Raw genomic sequence first — 17,566 nt, forward strand, 5'->3', positions numbered from 1 at the left:
CATTATTTATTATCTGTGTGCGTTAACGGTTTTATATCATAGAATATCTCCCTGTCTTCTTCTCGCCACAGTCACTGCGTCCGTCGAGCATTCCTTCACACACACAGAGGGTAAATATCACCTTGGTGTGATAGCAAGGCTGATTTCACTCTGATTGTTTCTGCAAATTTAGTACAATTGTGCGCGCGGTATATTTGCCTATGTTTGGTGTTGTCAACCCGAGATGGGCCGTTCATTGTTTGCAGACGGCCTTATAAAAAGGTGCTGAGCTGAGCAGCGGTCAACATTTCAATTGGTACTCAATCACGAGGTAGTCTCTCTCTGGGCAATGAATGAAGAACGGATGTTCACTGTTATAATCACACAAATAAATGCATTACATTTATATGCACTGTTTATACCGTTGATAAAACATATGATTGTAGTCGTGAAATGTGTGCGAGGAATCGGGGGCGGGTGCAGATTTTTGGACAGAAATGTGACTGCAGGTTTTGTGCGTGTAATGTGTGTGTGTGTGGGCGTGCGTGACAAAATACAGCTCGAGCGTGAGATCCAAAACGCATCTTGCTTTTCTCTGCCTTTCTTTTCGTTCACCTCGACCTGGAAGAGTGTGATGTGCCTAGGCACGTTCGGGTATTCTCTGTCGTTTGTGTGTGTGTGTATACAAGGATCATGTATCAATGAGTGTGTGGATTGTGGAGGTTTATAATTCACATAAAGTGTGTGTGTGTGTTTGTGTGTGTGTGTGTGTGTGTGTGTGTGTGTGTGTGTGTGTGTGTGTGTGAGGATCATATATCAATTCACATAAAGTGTTTGAGCTACAATATATAATCATATAAGATACTTTCATTGCTGTCTATTTATAATAAAGTGTTTGAGCTACAATGTATTTATAACAGTATCTTGTCATGTAGTGTATGACAGCATGTATTTATAATACAGTGGACAGCATGTATTTATAATACAGTGTATGACAGCATGTATTTATCATACAGTGTATGACAGCATGCATTTATAATACAGTGTATGACAGCATGTACAGTGTATGACAGCATGTATTTATAATACAGTGTATGACAGCATGCACAGTGTATGACAGCATGTATTTATAATACAGTGTATGACAGCATGTACAGTGTATGACAGCATGTATTTATAATACAGTGTATGACAGCATGTATTTATAATACAGTGTATGACAGCATGTATTTATAATACAGTGTATGACAGCATGTATTTATAATACAGTGTATGACAGCATGTATTTATAATACAGTGTATGACAGCATGTACAGTGTATGACAGCATGTATTTATAATACAGTGTATGACAGCATGTACAGTGTATGACAGCATGTATTTATAATACAGTGTATGACAGCATGTATTTATAATACAGTGTATGACAGCATGTACAGTGTATGACAGCATGTATTTATAATACAGTGTATGACAGCATGTACAGCGTATGACAGCATGTATTTATAATACAGTGTCTGACAGCATGTATTTATAATACAGTGTATGACAGCATGTATTTATAATACAGTGTATGACAGCATGTACAGTGTATGACAGCATGTATTTATAATACAGTGTATGACAGCATGTACAGTGTATGACAGCATGTATTTATAATACAGTGTATGACAGCATGTATTTATAATACAGTGTATGACAGCATGTATTTATAATACAGTGTATGACAGCATGTATTTATAATACAGTGTATGACAGCATGTACAGTGTATGACAGCATGTATTTATAATACAGTGTATGACAGCATGTATTTATAATACAGTGTATGACAGCATGTACAGTGTATGACAGCATGTATTTATAAACAGTGTATGACAGCATGTATTTATAATACAGTGTATGACAGCATGTACAGTGCATGACAGCATGTATTTATAATACAGTGTATGACAGCATGCACAGTGTAGGACAGCATGTATTTATAATACAGTGTCTGACAGCATGTATTTATAATACAGTGTATGACAGCATGTATTTATAATACAGTGTATGACAGCATGTATTTATAATACAGGGTATGACAGCATGTACAGTGTATGACAGCATGCATTTATAATACAGTGTATGACAGCATGTATTTATAATACAGTGTATGACAGCATGTATTTATAATACAGTGTATGACAGCATGTACAGTGTATGACAGCATGTATTTATAATACAGTGTATGACAGCATGCACAGTGTATGACAGCATGTATTTATAATACAGTGTATGACATACATTTATTGGATAAACAGTGTATGACAGCATGTACAGTGTATGACAGCATGTATTTATAATACATTCCATGACAGTCATATGAAATGTATTTATAATACAGTGTCTGACAGCATGTATTTATAATACAGTGTATGACAGCATGTATTTATAATACAGTGTATGACAGCATGTACAGGTAGGAGCATGTATTTATAATTTGTCTGACACTGTTATAACAGTTCTATGACAGCATGTATTTATAATACAGTGTATGACCGCATGTATTTATAATACAGTGTCTCACATGTCTTTATAATACAGTGTATGACAGCATGTATTTATAATACAGTGTATCTCACATGTATTTATAATACAGTGGACATGTATTGGGGTGATTAGCTATTTTATTAATGTCTTCATATTTCACATTTATGTGGAACATGAGATTCCAAGTGGTCATTCACATGTCTGTGGACTTGGATGTGCGTCTTCACACGTGTGTGTGTAGTCAAGGGTAGGTAGGATAGTACATCAATTTTATCACTGTCTATAACATCATTCTTACTTGAACACATTTTGAGGGTGTGGTCTCTCACATGTCTGTGGACATGGGTGTGGTCTCTCACATGTCTGTGGACATGGGTGTGGTCTCTCACATGTCTGTGGACATGGATGTGGTCTCTCACATGTCTGTGGACATGGATGTGGTCTCTCACATGTCTGTGGACATGGATGTGGTCTCTCACATGTCTGTGGACATGGATGTGGTCTCTCACATGTCTGTGGACATGGATGTGGTCTCTCACATGTCTGTGGACATGGATGTGGTCTCTCACATGTCTGTGGACATGGGTGTGGTCTGTCTGTGGACATGGGTGTGGTCTCTCACATGGATGTGGTCTCTCACATGGTTGTGGTCTCACATGGTTGTGGTCTCTCACATGGATGTGGTCTCACATGGGTGTGGTCTCTCATGGGTGTGGTCTCTCACATGGGTGTGGTCTCTCACATGGGTGTGGTCTCTCACATGGGTGTGGTCTCTCACATGGATGTGGTCTCACATGGATGTGGTCTCTCACATGGGTGTGGTCTCACATGGGTGTGGTCTCACATGGGTGTAGTCTCACATGGGTGTGGTCTCTCACATGGGTGTGGTCTCTCACATGGGTGTTGTCTCACATGGGTGTGGTCTCTCACATGGATGTGGTCTCTCACATGGATGTGGTCTCTCATGGGTGTGGTCTCACACATGGGTGTGGTCTCACATGGGTGTGGTCTCACATGGGTGTGGTCTCCGGCTGGTGGAGCTGACTGCTAGGATGACATTTAGTTTATTTTACACACTCACTTTAAAATGACATGGTCAATTGGTTATTGCATATAAATGACTCAATAAGGACTTATTTTCCTTTGTGATTCTTTAAAACAAGCTCTACTTTGTTTCCCTAAAGGCTGTTTGATCACACTAGACAAGAGGAAGGTGGTCCTGTGGTCCTATAGTCGTAGGAAGTTGGGGTGCTGAGGGGGTTGTAGAACCCCCTGGTAAATCACTATTTATTAAATAGAAATTCTATTTTTATAATTTCACCAAATTATTGCACCAGGCCTTTATTACTCCAGTACAGTGGAGAAAAATCCCCCACCCCTCCCGCCATGGCAAAACATCTTCCCGCGGCCATGCTAGTAGTTACCTCTCAGTCTCCCTTCATACTGCATTATTACCAGGTAAATGCTGCTTCACCCCACAGTGACACACTTCAGGTGTGGTTGCACCTGCAAGTACCCAAAACAAAAAGCCTTGGAAAGGTTACATCTGTGTTCCCAACCTTTTTCAGTTACTGTTCCACCAACTGAATTCTGCTCTGCCTGGAGTACACCTGGAGTACCCCCTCATGTGCATTTTACCAGTAGGCCTATGGTCTCACGAGTCATCTCAAGTAGCCTGTGTGGAAAGGCTTAGTACCGTCAAGAGTCCTGGTACCCCCAAGAGTCCTGGTACCCCCAAGAGTCCTGGTACCCCCAAGAGTCCTGGTACCCCCAAGAGTCCTGGTACCCCCAAGAGTCCTGGTACCCCCAAGAGTCCTAGTACCCCCAAGAGTCCTGGTACCCCCAAGAGTCCTGGTACCCCCAAGAGTCCTAGTACCCCCAAGAGTCCTGGTACCCCCAAGAGTCCTAGTACCCCCAAGAGTCCTGGTACCCCCAAGAGTCCTGGTACCCCCAAGAGTCCTAGTACCCCCAAGAGTCCTGGTACCCCCAAGAGTCCTGGTACCCCCAAGAGTCCTAGTACCCCCGGTTGGAAACCACTTGGTTACATGATGATCTTGACACACTCCAAAAAGCAGCGGTCTAATGCATCTCAGTGCTAACAGCGTCACTACAGACACCCTGGTTCGAATCCAAGCTGTATCACAACCGGCCGTGATTGAGAGTCCCATAGGGCGGCGCACAATTGGCCCAGCACATCGTCCGGGTTTGGCCGGTGTAGGCCGTCATTGTAAATAAGAATTTGTTCTTAACTGACTTGCCAAGTTAAATAAAATAAAAAATATGTTACATGATGATCTTGGATTGAGCTAAAAGAAGCTCTGGATAGTTGACAGGAGTTTCACCTCAGCAGCAGCAGATCCAATATGTCCGCTTCAGTACAATATTTACATGATGACATACAGAAGAAGACCTACTGGATTACAGCAGACAGGAGACCTACTGGATTACAGCAGACAGGAGACCTACTGGATTACAGCAGACAGGAGATCTACTGGATTACAGCAGATAGGAGACCTACTGGGTTACAGCGGGCAGACAGGAGACCTACTGGGTTACAGCGGGCAGACAGGAGGCCTACTGGGTTACAGCGGGCAGACAGGAGACCTACTGGATTACAGTAGGCAGACAGGAGGCCTACTGGGTTACAGCGGGCAGACAGGAGGCCTACTGGATTACAGTGGGCAGACAGGAGGCCTACTGGATTACAGTAGGCAGACAGGAGGCCTACTGTATTACAGTGGGCAGACAGGAGGCCTACTGGGTTACAGTGGGCAGACAGGAGGCCTACTGGGTTACAGCGAGCAGACAGGAGGCCTACTGGGTTACAGGGAGCAGACAGGAGACCTACTGGATTACAGATGGCAGACAGGAGGCCTACTGGATTACAGTGGGCAGACAGGAGGCCTACTGGGTTACAGCGAGGAGACAGGAGGCCTACTGGGTTACAGATGGCAGACAGGAGGCCTACTGGATTACAGATGGCAGACAGGAGGCCTACTGGATTACAGCGGGCAGACAGGAGACCTACTGGGTTACAGTGGGCAGACAGGAGGCCTACTGGGTTACAGCGAGCAGACAGGAGGCCTACTGGGTTACAGTGGGCAGACAGGAGGCCTACTGGGTTACAGCGAGCAGACAGGAGGCCTACTGGATTACAGTGGGCAGACAGGAGGCCTACTGGGTTACAGCGGGCAGACAGGAGGCCTACTGGGTTACAGCGGGCAGACAGGAGACCTACTGGGTTACAGCGGGCAGACAGGAGGCCTACTGGGTTACAGCGAGCAGACAGGAGGCCTATTGGATTACAGTGGGCAGACAGGAGGCCTACTGGGTTACAGCGGCAGACAGGAGACCTACTGGGTTACAGCGGGCAGACAGGAGACCTACTGGGTTACAGCGGGCAGACAGGAATGCCTACTGGGTTACAGCGGGCAGACAGGAGGCCTATGCAGCTACTGGGTTACAGCGAGCAGACAGGAGGCCTACTGGATTACAGCGAGCAGACAGGAGGCCTACTGGATTACAGCGAGCAGACAGGAGGCCTACTGGATTACAGCGAGCAGACAGGAGGCCTACTGGATTACAGCGAGCAGACAGGAGGCCTACTGGATTACAGCGAGCAGACAGGAGGCCTATTGGATTACAGCGAGCAGACAGGCAGGCAGGTCTTTCTAGTAAAAGAGGTTGACATCTCAATGAGACACAGATTCCTGGTCACAGAAAGGACACAGCATGAGTAATGAATCTCTCTAGCTCTAGTGTGCTGCTACACACACACACACACACACACACACACACACACACACACACACACACACACACACACACACACACACACACACACACACACACACACACACACACACACACACACACACACACACACACACACACACACACTCTAGTCTCACAGTAGCTATGGCAGTTTGCATGGCAGGTTTATTATTTTAGGTTAGATCATTCTGTTATTTTTAGAGTTAGACACATGCTGGTTAACTTTATTTTAGAGTTAGACTAGACATAACAGCTGGTTAACTGTTATTTTAGAGTTAGACTAGACATAACAGCTGGTTAACTGTTATTTTAGAGTTAGACTAGACATAACAGCTGGTTAACTGTTATTTTAGAGTTAGACTAGACATAACAGCTGGTTAACTGTTATTTTAGAGTTAGACTAGACATAACAGCTGGTTAACTGTTATTTTAGAGTTAGACTAGACATAACAGCTGGTTAACTGTTATTTTAGAGTTAGACTAGACATAACAGCTAGTTAACTGGTATTTTAGAGTTAGACTAGACATAACAGCTGGTCATGTGTTCTCACATCTGTCTTGGTGTAAGGTGGTCCTCAAAACAGGGTTGGGGTCAAAGGAGCCACTTAAGCAATAAGGCACCTCGGGGGTTTGTGGTATATGGCCAATATACCACGGCTAAGGGCTATTCTTCGGCACAACACATTGCAGAGTGCCTGGACACAGCCCTTAGCCGTGGTACATTGCCCATCGCGGTGTGTCTGTTCACACTGCTATGCTTTATCTTGGCCAGGTCGCAGTTGCAAATGAGAACTTGTTCACAACTAGCCTACCTGGTTAAACAAAGGTGAAATAAAAAATAAAATAAAACAAATATACCACAAACCCCGAGGTGCCTTATTGATATTATAAACTGGTTACCAATGTAATTAGAGCAGTAAAAATAAATGTTTTGTCATACCCGTGGTATACGGTCTGATATACCACGGCTGTCAGACAATCAGCATTCAGGCCTGGAACCAGCCAGGTTATAATTTAGAACATAGCCTATAGGCTACACTAGTCTAGAGTATTAGTAGAGTACTAGTGCAACGTGAACACTCCATCTACAGTATAGTCACTATGGAAACCATTCAGTCATTCACTCTGGCCTCGACTGAACGTCTTTTAATAACAATGGCATGAATAAACATAGAATTGATAGAATGTTTAAAAATATAATTGGTGAGAGGATCAGTCTCTTCCTGGAAATGCCTGCTGGGATTAATCTCCACTTCATAGTGATGTAAATGACTAGTACTGGTGTGTTACATATTTCTATACTTTCCACCTCTATGTGACAACCTGGTTACAAGGGGGAAAAATTGGCTAGTATCATTTTATAGAAGGCGTGGCTATGACATCATGCATATACACTGAGACACACCTTCAAGTAAAGGATGGTGTTCCGTTACTTAGCCTAAATGCCGGTGAGATAACACCATTATATAGCCAGGGTGTGCCAGCAGAAGATTTTGTTACATGCACAACCAGGTTAATCAACATACTATGGAAGGGGCCTCCCGAGTGGCGCAGGGGTCTAAGGTGTCACTACAGATCCGGGTTCGATCTCGGGCTGTGTCGCAGCGGTCTAAGGCGTCACTACAGATCCGGGTTCGATCTCGGGCTGTGTCGCAGCCGGCCGCGACCGGCTCCAAGAGGCGGCGCACATTTGACCCAGCGTCGTCTGGGTTAGGGGAGGATTTGGCTCAGCGTCGTCCGGGTTAGGGGAGGGTTTGGCCCAGCGTCGTCTGGGTTAGGGGAGGGTTTGGCTCAGCGTCGTCCGGGTTAGGGGATGGTTTGGCCCAGCGTCGTCCGGGTTAGGGGAGGATTTGGCCCAGCGTCGTCCGGGTTAGGGGAGGGTTTGGCCCAGCGTCGTCCGGGTTAGGGGAGGGTTTGGCTCAGCGTCGTCCGGGTTAGGGGATGGTTTGGCCCAGCGTCGTCCGGGTTAGGGGAGGATTTGGCCCAGCGTCGTCCGGGTTGGGGAGGGTTTGGCCCAGCGTCGTCCGGGTTGGGGAGGGTTTGGCCCAGCGTCGTCCGGGTTAGGGGAGGGTTTGGCTCAGCGTCGTCCGGGTTAGGGGATGGTTTGGCCCAGCGTTGTCCGGGTTAGGGGAGGGTTTGGCCCAGCGTCGTCCGGGTTAGGGGAGGGTTTGGCCCAGCATCGTCCAGGTTAGGGGAGGGTCTGCCGGGATGTCCTTGTACCATCGTGCGCTAGCGCCTTCTGTGGTGGCGTGGGCGTATGCACGCTGACACGGTTGCCAGTTGGACGGTGTTTCCTCCATCACATTGGTAGCCACCTTTTGCCTTGATGACAGCTTTGCACACTCTTGGCATTCTCTCAACCAGCTTCATGAGATAGCCACCTGGAATGAATTTCAATTAACAGGTGTGATTTGTTAAAAGTTCATTTGTGGAATGTCTTTACTTTTTAATGTGTTTGAGCCAGTCAGTTGTGTTGTGACAAGGTAAGGGTGATATACAGAAGAGAGCCTTATTTGGTAAAAGACCAAGTCCATGTCATGGAAAGAACAGGTCAAGTAAGCAAAGAGAAACGACAGTCCATCATTACTTTAAGACATGAAGAACTTTGAAAGTTTCCTCAAGTGCAGTCGCAAAAACCGAGTGATGGCGAGTGATGGAGTGCTGCATCAGATGACCTGGCCTCCACAACCACCCGACCTCAACCGAATTGAGATGGTTTGGGATGAGTTGGACCGCAGAGTCAAGGAAAAGCAGCCAACAAGTGCTCAGCATATGTGGGAACTCCTTCAAAACTGTTAGAAAAGCATCCCTCATGAAGCTGGTTGAGAGAATGCCAAGAGTGTGCAATGCTGTCATCAAGGCAAAGGGTGGATACTGAGAAGAATCTCAAATATATAATATATTTTGATTTGTTTAATATGCGTCCCAATATGCGTCCCAAATGACACCCTATTCCCTCTTGGTCAAAAGGAGTGCACAATAAAGGGTCATTTGGGACGTATCATTGACTTGACTTCTTGTCTAAGCCTTCTGACGCATCACGTCTCCACACACTTCCTCATACACCCCCTTACCCACTCCTGCTCTATTTTGGTCGCACACATTTCTTCAATCTGCTTTGAGCTGGCAGCAGTGGTGAGGAGTAGGTGGAATGATGGGAGATATAGGAGAAGGAGAAAGAGGAATGGAGAGGAGGAGGTCATGTGGAGAAGGAGGTGGAAGAGAGGAGAGGAGGAAGAGAGGTGGAGGAAGAGAGGAGAGGTGGAAAAGAAGAGAGGAGAGGAGGAAGAGAGGTGGAGGAGAGGTGGAGGAGGAGGTAATGTGGAGAAGGAGGTGGAAGAGAGGAGAGGAGGAAGAGAGGAAAGGAGGAAGAGGAGAGGAGGAAGAGAGGTGGAGGAAGAGAGGAAAGGAGGAAGAGGAGAGGTGGAAGAGAGGAGAGGTGGAGGAGAGGAGCGAGGTAGTACTGTAACTAGTAGCTAACACTTTGGCTAGACTAAGTGATTTGACACAGAGTCACTGTAAAAGCAGGTGGAATTATATAACAGCTAGCCAGTTTAACTGCCGCCACACACACACACACACTCCAGTGGAGCCAGCAGCGGCTGTCCTCGATGCCAAGGTGAGAGAGGGTCATGCTGTGAGTTTTAGTCTGAGTGGTGTTTGGAATGCAGGAACCATCACCCACTGTCTTTACTGTCTTTACGGTCCTTTTACCCTGCTTCACCCCAAAGGACCCATCACTGTCTTCCCTGGTCCTTTTACCCTGCTTCACCCCAAAGGACCCATCACTGTCTTCCCTGGTCCCTTTACCCTGCTTCACCCTGCTTCACCCCACAGGACCCATCACTGTCTTTCCTGGTCCCTTCACCCTGCCTCACCCTGCTTTACCCCACAGGACCCATCACTGTCTTCCCTGGTCCCTTTACCCTGCTTCACCCTGCTTCACCCCACAGGACCCCATCACTGTCTTCCCTGGTCCCTTTACCCTGCTTCACCCTGCTTCACCCCACAGGACCCCATCACTGTCTTCCCTGGTCCCTTTACCCTGCTTCACCCTGCTTCACCCCACAGGACCCCATCACTGTCTTCCCTGGTCCCTTTACCCTGCTTCACCCTGCTTCACCCCACAGGACCCCATCACTGTCTTTCCTGGTCCCTTTACCCTGCTTCACCCTGCTTCACCCCACAGGACCCCATCACTGTCTTCCCTGGTCCCTTTACCCTGCTTCACCCTGCTTCACCCCACAGGACCCCATCACTGTCTTCCCTGGTCCCTTTACCCTGCTTCACCCTGCTTCACCCCACAGGACCCCATCACTGTCTTCCCTGGTCCCTTTACCCTGCTTCACCCTGCTTCACCCCACAGGACCCATCACTGTCTTCCCTGGTCCCTTTACCCTGCTCCACCCTGCTTCACCCCACAGACACATCACTGTCTTCCCTGGTCCCTTCACCCTGCTTTACCCTGCTTCACCCCACAGGACCCCATCACTGTCTTCCCTGGTCCCTTTACCCTGCTTCACCCTGCTTCACCCCACAGGACCCCATCACTGTCTTCCCTGGTCCCTTTACCCTGCTTCACCCTGCTTCACCCCACAGGACCCCATCACTGTCTTCCCTGGTCCCTTCACCCTGCTTCACCCCACAGGACCCCATCACTGTCTTCCCTCGTCCCTTCACCCTGCTTCACCCCACAGGACCCCATCACTGTCTTCCCTGGTCCCTTCACCCCTTCACCCCACAGGACCCCATCACTGTCTTCCCTGGTCCCTTCACCCTGCTTCACCCCACACACACAATCAGTGTGTACACGGCGTCACATGTGATATAACCCCTTGTGTACTCTTTGCAGTCAACACGTCCCTTGCGCAGTGTGTGTGTGTGTGTGTGTGTGTGTATTCAGGCACGTGGACAGATAGGGCTCTACCTGAGCAGAGCACATGCCCCTTGCCCTTGTCCTTTTGGGTGGTGGTAGAAATTCACACACTGATATTTGTTTGTTGTAAACATTTTGTTGTTGTTGTTCTGAACCCACTGCCTGTAAGTCGTCATGGTAACTGTAGCATCAATCAATCAATCAAATTTTATTTATATAGCCCTTCGTACATCAGCTGATATCTCAAAGTGCTGTACAGAAACCCAGCCTAAAACCCCAAACAGCAAGCAATGCAGGTGTAGAAGCACATAGCATATGTTGGGATTATTCTAGTGAATAGGACTGAAGCCTTGGAGGCGAAGGGATTTGTATTTGTGTAATTTAATTTGCCTTTAAGATGTGTCCCTCTATTGCTTCTATGGAACTAATTGATCAAAGTCATAATTGCTTAATGAGCTGTTGCAGGAAAACCTTTTTGGACCCCAAAATATCTGTGCACGGGCCAGGTTGTATTGACCTCTGTACTCTCCTGACCTCTCCTTCAGCCACCAGACACAGACAACATGCTGGGACCATCCCAAGATGGCCGACCTCTACCAGTCTCTGGGTAAGAGGTCCACATACAGTGGACCAACAGATAAATTGAACCTTTGTCAAGTAGGACCTATTTCAGATGCACTTGATTAGGTTTGCCCTGTATAGGGTTTTAAAATTCAGTGAACTTTCAATAAATTCCCTGTTTTCCAAAAACATCCCGGTTGGTTTTCCTGCTCATTCCCTTCTGATTCCGGGTATCCTCCAACCAGGATTTCGGGAAAACCAGAGAGAATGTATTGAAAGTTTCCAGAATTTTGCAACCCTAGCTCTTTACAATTGTATTGTACCAAAAGTGTCCAGTAGCAGGACCAATGGCTGATTCTGGATGGAGATACACTGTGTTTAGTTTTACTGTCTCTCCATGCGTCTCTGCAGCCGACCTGAACAACGTGCGTTTCTCAGCCTACCGGACAGCCATGAAGCTGAGACGCCTGCAGAAAGCTCTGTGTCGTAAGTCCAACCCCCTCACAGTGTCACCGCCCTCCATCCCTCCCTCCTCTCCTCCACTCCTCTCTCCTCCTCCATCATCTCCTCTCTCCTCCATCCCTCCCTCATCTCCTCCACTCCTCTCTCATCTCCTCCACTCCTCTCTCCCCTCCCTCATCTCCTCCACTCCTCTCCCCTCCCTCATCTCAACTCCCTCCCTCATCTCCTCCACTCCTCATCTCAACTCCCTCCCTCATCTCCTCCACTCCTCTCTCCCCTCCCTCATCTCAACTCCCTCCCTCATCTCCTCCACTCCTCTCTCCCCTCCCTCATCTCTCCCCTCCCTCATCTCCGCTCTCCTCCATCCCTCCCTCATCTCCTCCACTCCTCTCTCCCCTCCCTCATCTCCTCCACTCCTCTCTCCCCTCCCTCATCTCTCCCCTCCCTCATCTCTCCCTCATCTCCTCTCTCCTCCATCCCTCCCTCATCTCCTCCACTCCTCTCTCTACTCCCTCATCTCTCCCTCATCTCCTCTCTCCTCCATCCCTCCCTCATCTCCTCCACTCCTCTCTCCCCTCCCTCATCTCCTCTCTCCTCCATCCCTCCCTCATCTCCTCCACTCCTCTCTCCCCTCCCTCATCTCCTCTCTCCTCCATCCCTCCCTCATCTCCTCCACTCCTCTCCCCCTCCCTCATCTCTCCCTCATCTCCTCTCTCCTCCATCCCTCCCTCATCTCCTCTCTCCTCCATCCCTCCCTCATCTCCTCCACTCCTCTCTCCCCTCCCTCATCTCTCCTCATCTCCTCCATCCCTCCCTCATCTCCTCCACTCCTCTCTCCCTCCCTCATCTCCTCTCTCCTCCATCCCTCCTCATCTCCTCTCTCCTCCATCCCTCCCTCCTCTCCTCTCTCCCCTCAACTCCCTCCTCTCCTCTCCAGTGGACCTCCTGGGTATGCCCGCAGCGTGTGAGGTCTTTGAGCAGCATGGCCTGAAGCAGAATGAGCATCTGATGGACATCATGCAGGTGATGACGTGTCTGACCAGCCTCTATGAGAAACTGGACCAGCAACATGGGAACCTGGTCAACGTCCCGCTGTGTGTCGACATGTGTCTCAACTGGCTGCTCAATGTTTATGACACGTACGTATAGTACACACACAACACTCACGACACGTCCCTAACGACACGTACTTAACGACACAACGTGTACTTAACGACACGTACTTAAAACTTCTTTGGGCTGCAATCGATATGACAACCACCAGTGAAAGTGCAGGGCGCCAAATTCAAAACAACAGAAATCTCATAATTAAAATTCCTCAAATATACATGTATCTTATACAGTTTTAAAGGTAATCTTGTTGTTAATCCTACCACAGTGTCCGATTTCAAATAGGCTTTACAGCGAAAGCACCACAAATGATTATGTAAAGCACAAAGTCACAAAAAGCACAAATAGAGATAAAAATTAATCACTAACCTTTGATGATCTTCATCAGATGACACTCATATGACTTCATGTTACACAATACATGTATGTTTTGTTTGATAAAGTTAATATTTATATAAAAAAATCTCAGTATACATTGGCGCGCTACGTTCACTAGTTCCAAAAACATCCGGCGATATTGCAGAGAGCCATTTCACATTTTTTTTACATTCATTTTATAGAAATACTCGGCTCCACAACACAGTCGAAGCCTCATTCAAATTTCTAAAGACGGTTGACATCTAGTGGAAGTGCAACTTGATCAATATCCCACATCAATATCCCACTGTGGGTTGAAAATCGACCACCCTCAGATTTCCCACTTCCTGTTTGGATTTCTTCTCAGGTTTTTGCCTGCCATATGAGTTCAGTTATACTCATAGACATCATTCAAACAGTTTTAGAAACGTCAGAGTGTTTTATATCCAATACTAATAATACGATGCATATATTAGCAACTGGGACTGAGGAGCAGTCCGTTTACTCTAGGCACCTTTCATCCAAGCTACTCAATACTGCCCCTGCAGCCATAAGAAGTTTTAACGACACGTCCCTATCGACACGTAATAATAATAATATGCCATTTAGCAGACGCTTTTATCCAAAGCGACTTACAGTCATGTGTGCATACATTCTACGTATGGGTGGTCCCGGGAATCGAACCCACGTACCTAACGACACGTCTCTATCGACACGTCCCTAACGACACGTACCTAACGACACGTCCCTATCGACACGTATTTAACAAAACGTACTTAACGACACGTACTTAACAACACGTACTTAACGACACGTCCCTAACGAAACGTCCCTATCGATATGTACTTAACAACACGTCCCTAACAACACGCCCCTAACGACACGTCCCTAACGATATGTACTTAACAACACGTACTTAACGACACGTCCCTATCGACACGTCCCTAACGATATGTACTTAACAACACGTCCCTAACGACACGTCCCTATCGATATGTACTTAACAACACGTCCCTAACGACACGTCCCTATCGATATGTACTTAACAACACGCCCCTAACGACACGCCCCTATCGATATGTACTTAACAACACGCCCCTAGTGACACGCCCCTATCGATATGTACTTAACAACACGTCCCTATTCCCTAACAAACGTCCCTATCGATATGTACTTAACGACACGCCCCTAACGACACGCCCTATCGATATGTACTTAACAACACGTCCCTAACGACACGTCCCTATCGATATGTACTTAACGACACGTCCCTAACGACACATCCCTAACGAACACGTCCCTAACAACACATACTTAACAACACGTCCCTAACGACACGTCCCTATCGACATGTACTTAACAACACGTCCCTAACAACACATACTTATCAACACGTCCCTAACGACACGTACTTAACGACACGTACTTAACGACACGTCCCTAACGACACGTACTTAACGACACGTCCCTATCGATATGTACTTAACAACACGTCCCTACCAACACGTCCCTAACGACACGTACTTAACGACACGTCCCTAACGACACGTCCCTAACGACACGTACTTAACGACACGTCCCTAACGACACGTCCCTATCGATATGTACTTAACAACACGTCCCTAACGACACGTACTTAACGACACGTCCCTAACGACACGTCCCTAACGACACGTACTTAACGACACGTCCCTAACGACACGTCCCTATCGATATGTACTTAACGACACGTCCCTAACGACACGTCCCTAACAACACGTCCCTATCGATATGTACTTAACAACACGTCCCTAACGACACGTCCCTAACGACACGTCCCTATCGATATGTACTTAACAACACGTCCCTAACGACACGTCCCTAACGACACGTCCCTATCGATATGTACTTAACAACACGTCCCTAACGACACGTCCCTATCGATATGTACTTAACAACACGTCCCTAACGACACGTCCCTATCGATATGTACTTAACAACACGTCCCTATCGACACGTCCCTAACGATATGTACTTAACAACACGTCCCTAACGACACGTCCCTAACGATATGTACTTAACAACACGTCCCTAACGACACGTCCCTATCGATATGTACTTAACGACACGTCCCTAACGACACGCCCCTAACGACACTTACTTAACGACACGTCCCTAGTGACACGTCCCTATCGATATGTACTTAACAACACGTCCCTAACGACACGTCCCTAACGACACGCCCCTAACGACACTTACTTAACGACACGTCCCTAGCGACACGTCCCTATCGATATGTACTTAACAACACGTCCCTAACGACACGTCCCTATCGATATGTACTTAACAACACGTCCCTAACGACACGTCCCTAACGACACGTCCCTATCGATATGTACTTAACAACACGTCCCTAACGACACGCCCCTATCGATATGTACTTAACAACACGCCCCTAACGACACGTCCCTAACGACACGCCCTACCGATATGTACTTAACAACACGTCCCTAACGACACGTCCCTAACGACACGTCCCTATCGATATGTACTTAACGACACGTCCCTAGTGACACGCCCTATCGATATGTACTTAACAACACGTCCCTAGCGACACGTCCCTATCGATATGTACTTAACAACACGTCCCTAACGACACGCCCCTATCGATATGTACTTAACAACACGTCCCTAACGACACGTCCCTATCGATATGTACTTAACAACACGTCCCTAACGACACGTCCCTATCGATATGTACTTAACAACACGTCCCTAACGACACGTCCCTAACGACACGTCCCTATCGATATGTACTTAACAACACGTCCCTAACGACACGTCCCTATCGATATGTACTTAACGACACGTCCCTAGTGACACGTCCCTATCGATATGTACTTAACAACACGTCCCTAACGACACGTCCCTATCGATATGTACTTAACGACACGTCCCTAACGACACGCCCCTAACGACACTTACGACACGTCCCTAGCGACACGTCCCTATCGATATGTACTTAACAACACGTCCCTAACGACACGTCCCTATCGATATGTACTTAACAACACGTCCCTAACGACATGTCCCTAACGACACGTCCCTATCGATATGTACTTAACAACACGTCCCTAACGACACGTCCCTATCGATATGTACTTAACAACACGTCCCTAACGACACGTCCCTATCGATATGTACTTAACAACACGTCCCTAACGACACGTCCCTATCGATATGTACTTAACAACACGTCCCTAACGACACGTCCCTAACGACACGTCCCTATCGATATGTACTTAACAACACGTCCCTAACGACACGTCCCTAACGACACGTCCCTATCGATATGTACTTAACGACACGTCCCTAGTGACACGTCCCTATCGATATGTACTTAACAACACGTCCCTAGCGACACGTCCCTATCGATATGTACTTAACAACACGTCCCTAACGACACGTCCCTATCGATATGTACTTAACAACACGTCCCTAACGACACGTCCCTATCGATATGTACTTAACAACACGTCCCTAACGACACGTCCCTATCGATATGTACTTAACAACACGTCCCTAACGACACGTCCCTAACGACACGTCCCTATCGATATGTACTTAACAACACGTCCCTAACGACACGTCCCTATCGATATGTACTTAACGACACGTCCCTAGTGACACGTCCCTATCGATATGTACTTAACAACACGTCCCTAACGACACGTCCCTATCGATATGTACTTAACGACACGTCCCTAACGACACGTCCCTAACGACACGCCCCTAACGACACTTACTTAACGACACGTCCCTAGCGACACGTCCCTATCGATATGTACTTAACAACACGTCCCTAACGACACGTCCCTATCGATATGTACTTAACAACACGTCCCTAACGACACGTCCCTAACGACACGTCCCTATCGA

The 17,566-nt window shown here is 47.2% G+C and overlaps 1 protein-coding gene across 1 annotated transcript in view; it reads left to right on the forward strand.

Annotated features, from left to right (window-relative positions):
* The window catches only part of LOC127916632 (dystrophin-like), a 351,583-nt gene that overhangs the window by 333,044 nt on the left and 973 nt on the right, over window positions 1-17,566 (forward strand). Inside the window, exons 57-59 of the mRNA XM_052498942.1 lie at window positions 11,704-11,765; window positions 12,131-12,205; window positions 13,119-13,320. Of these exons, the coding sequence (XP_052354902.1) occupies window positions 11,704-11,765; window positions 12,131-12,205; window positions 13,119-13,320 (339 nt within the window). The remainder of the gene's footprint in view (window positions 1-11,703; window positions 11,766-12,130; window positions 12,206-13,118; window positions 13,321-17,566) is intronic.

This window comes from Oncorhynchus keta, chromosome 37 (assembly GCF_023373465.1).
Source record: "Oncorhynchus keta strain PuntledgeMale-10-30-2019 chromosome 37, Oket_V2, whole genome shotgun sequence".
Lineage (NCBI taxonomy): Eukaryota > Metazoa > Chordata > Actinopteri > Salmoniformes > Salmonidae > Oncorhynchus > Oncorhynchus keta.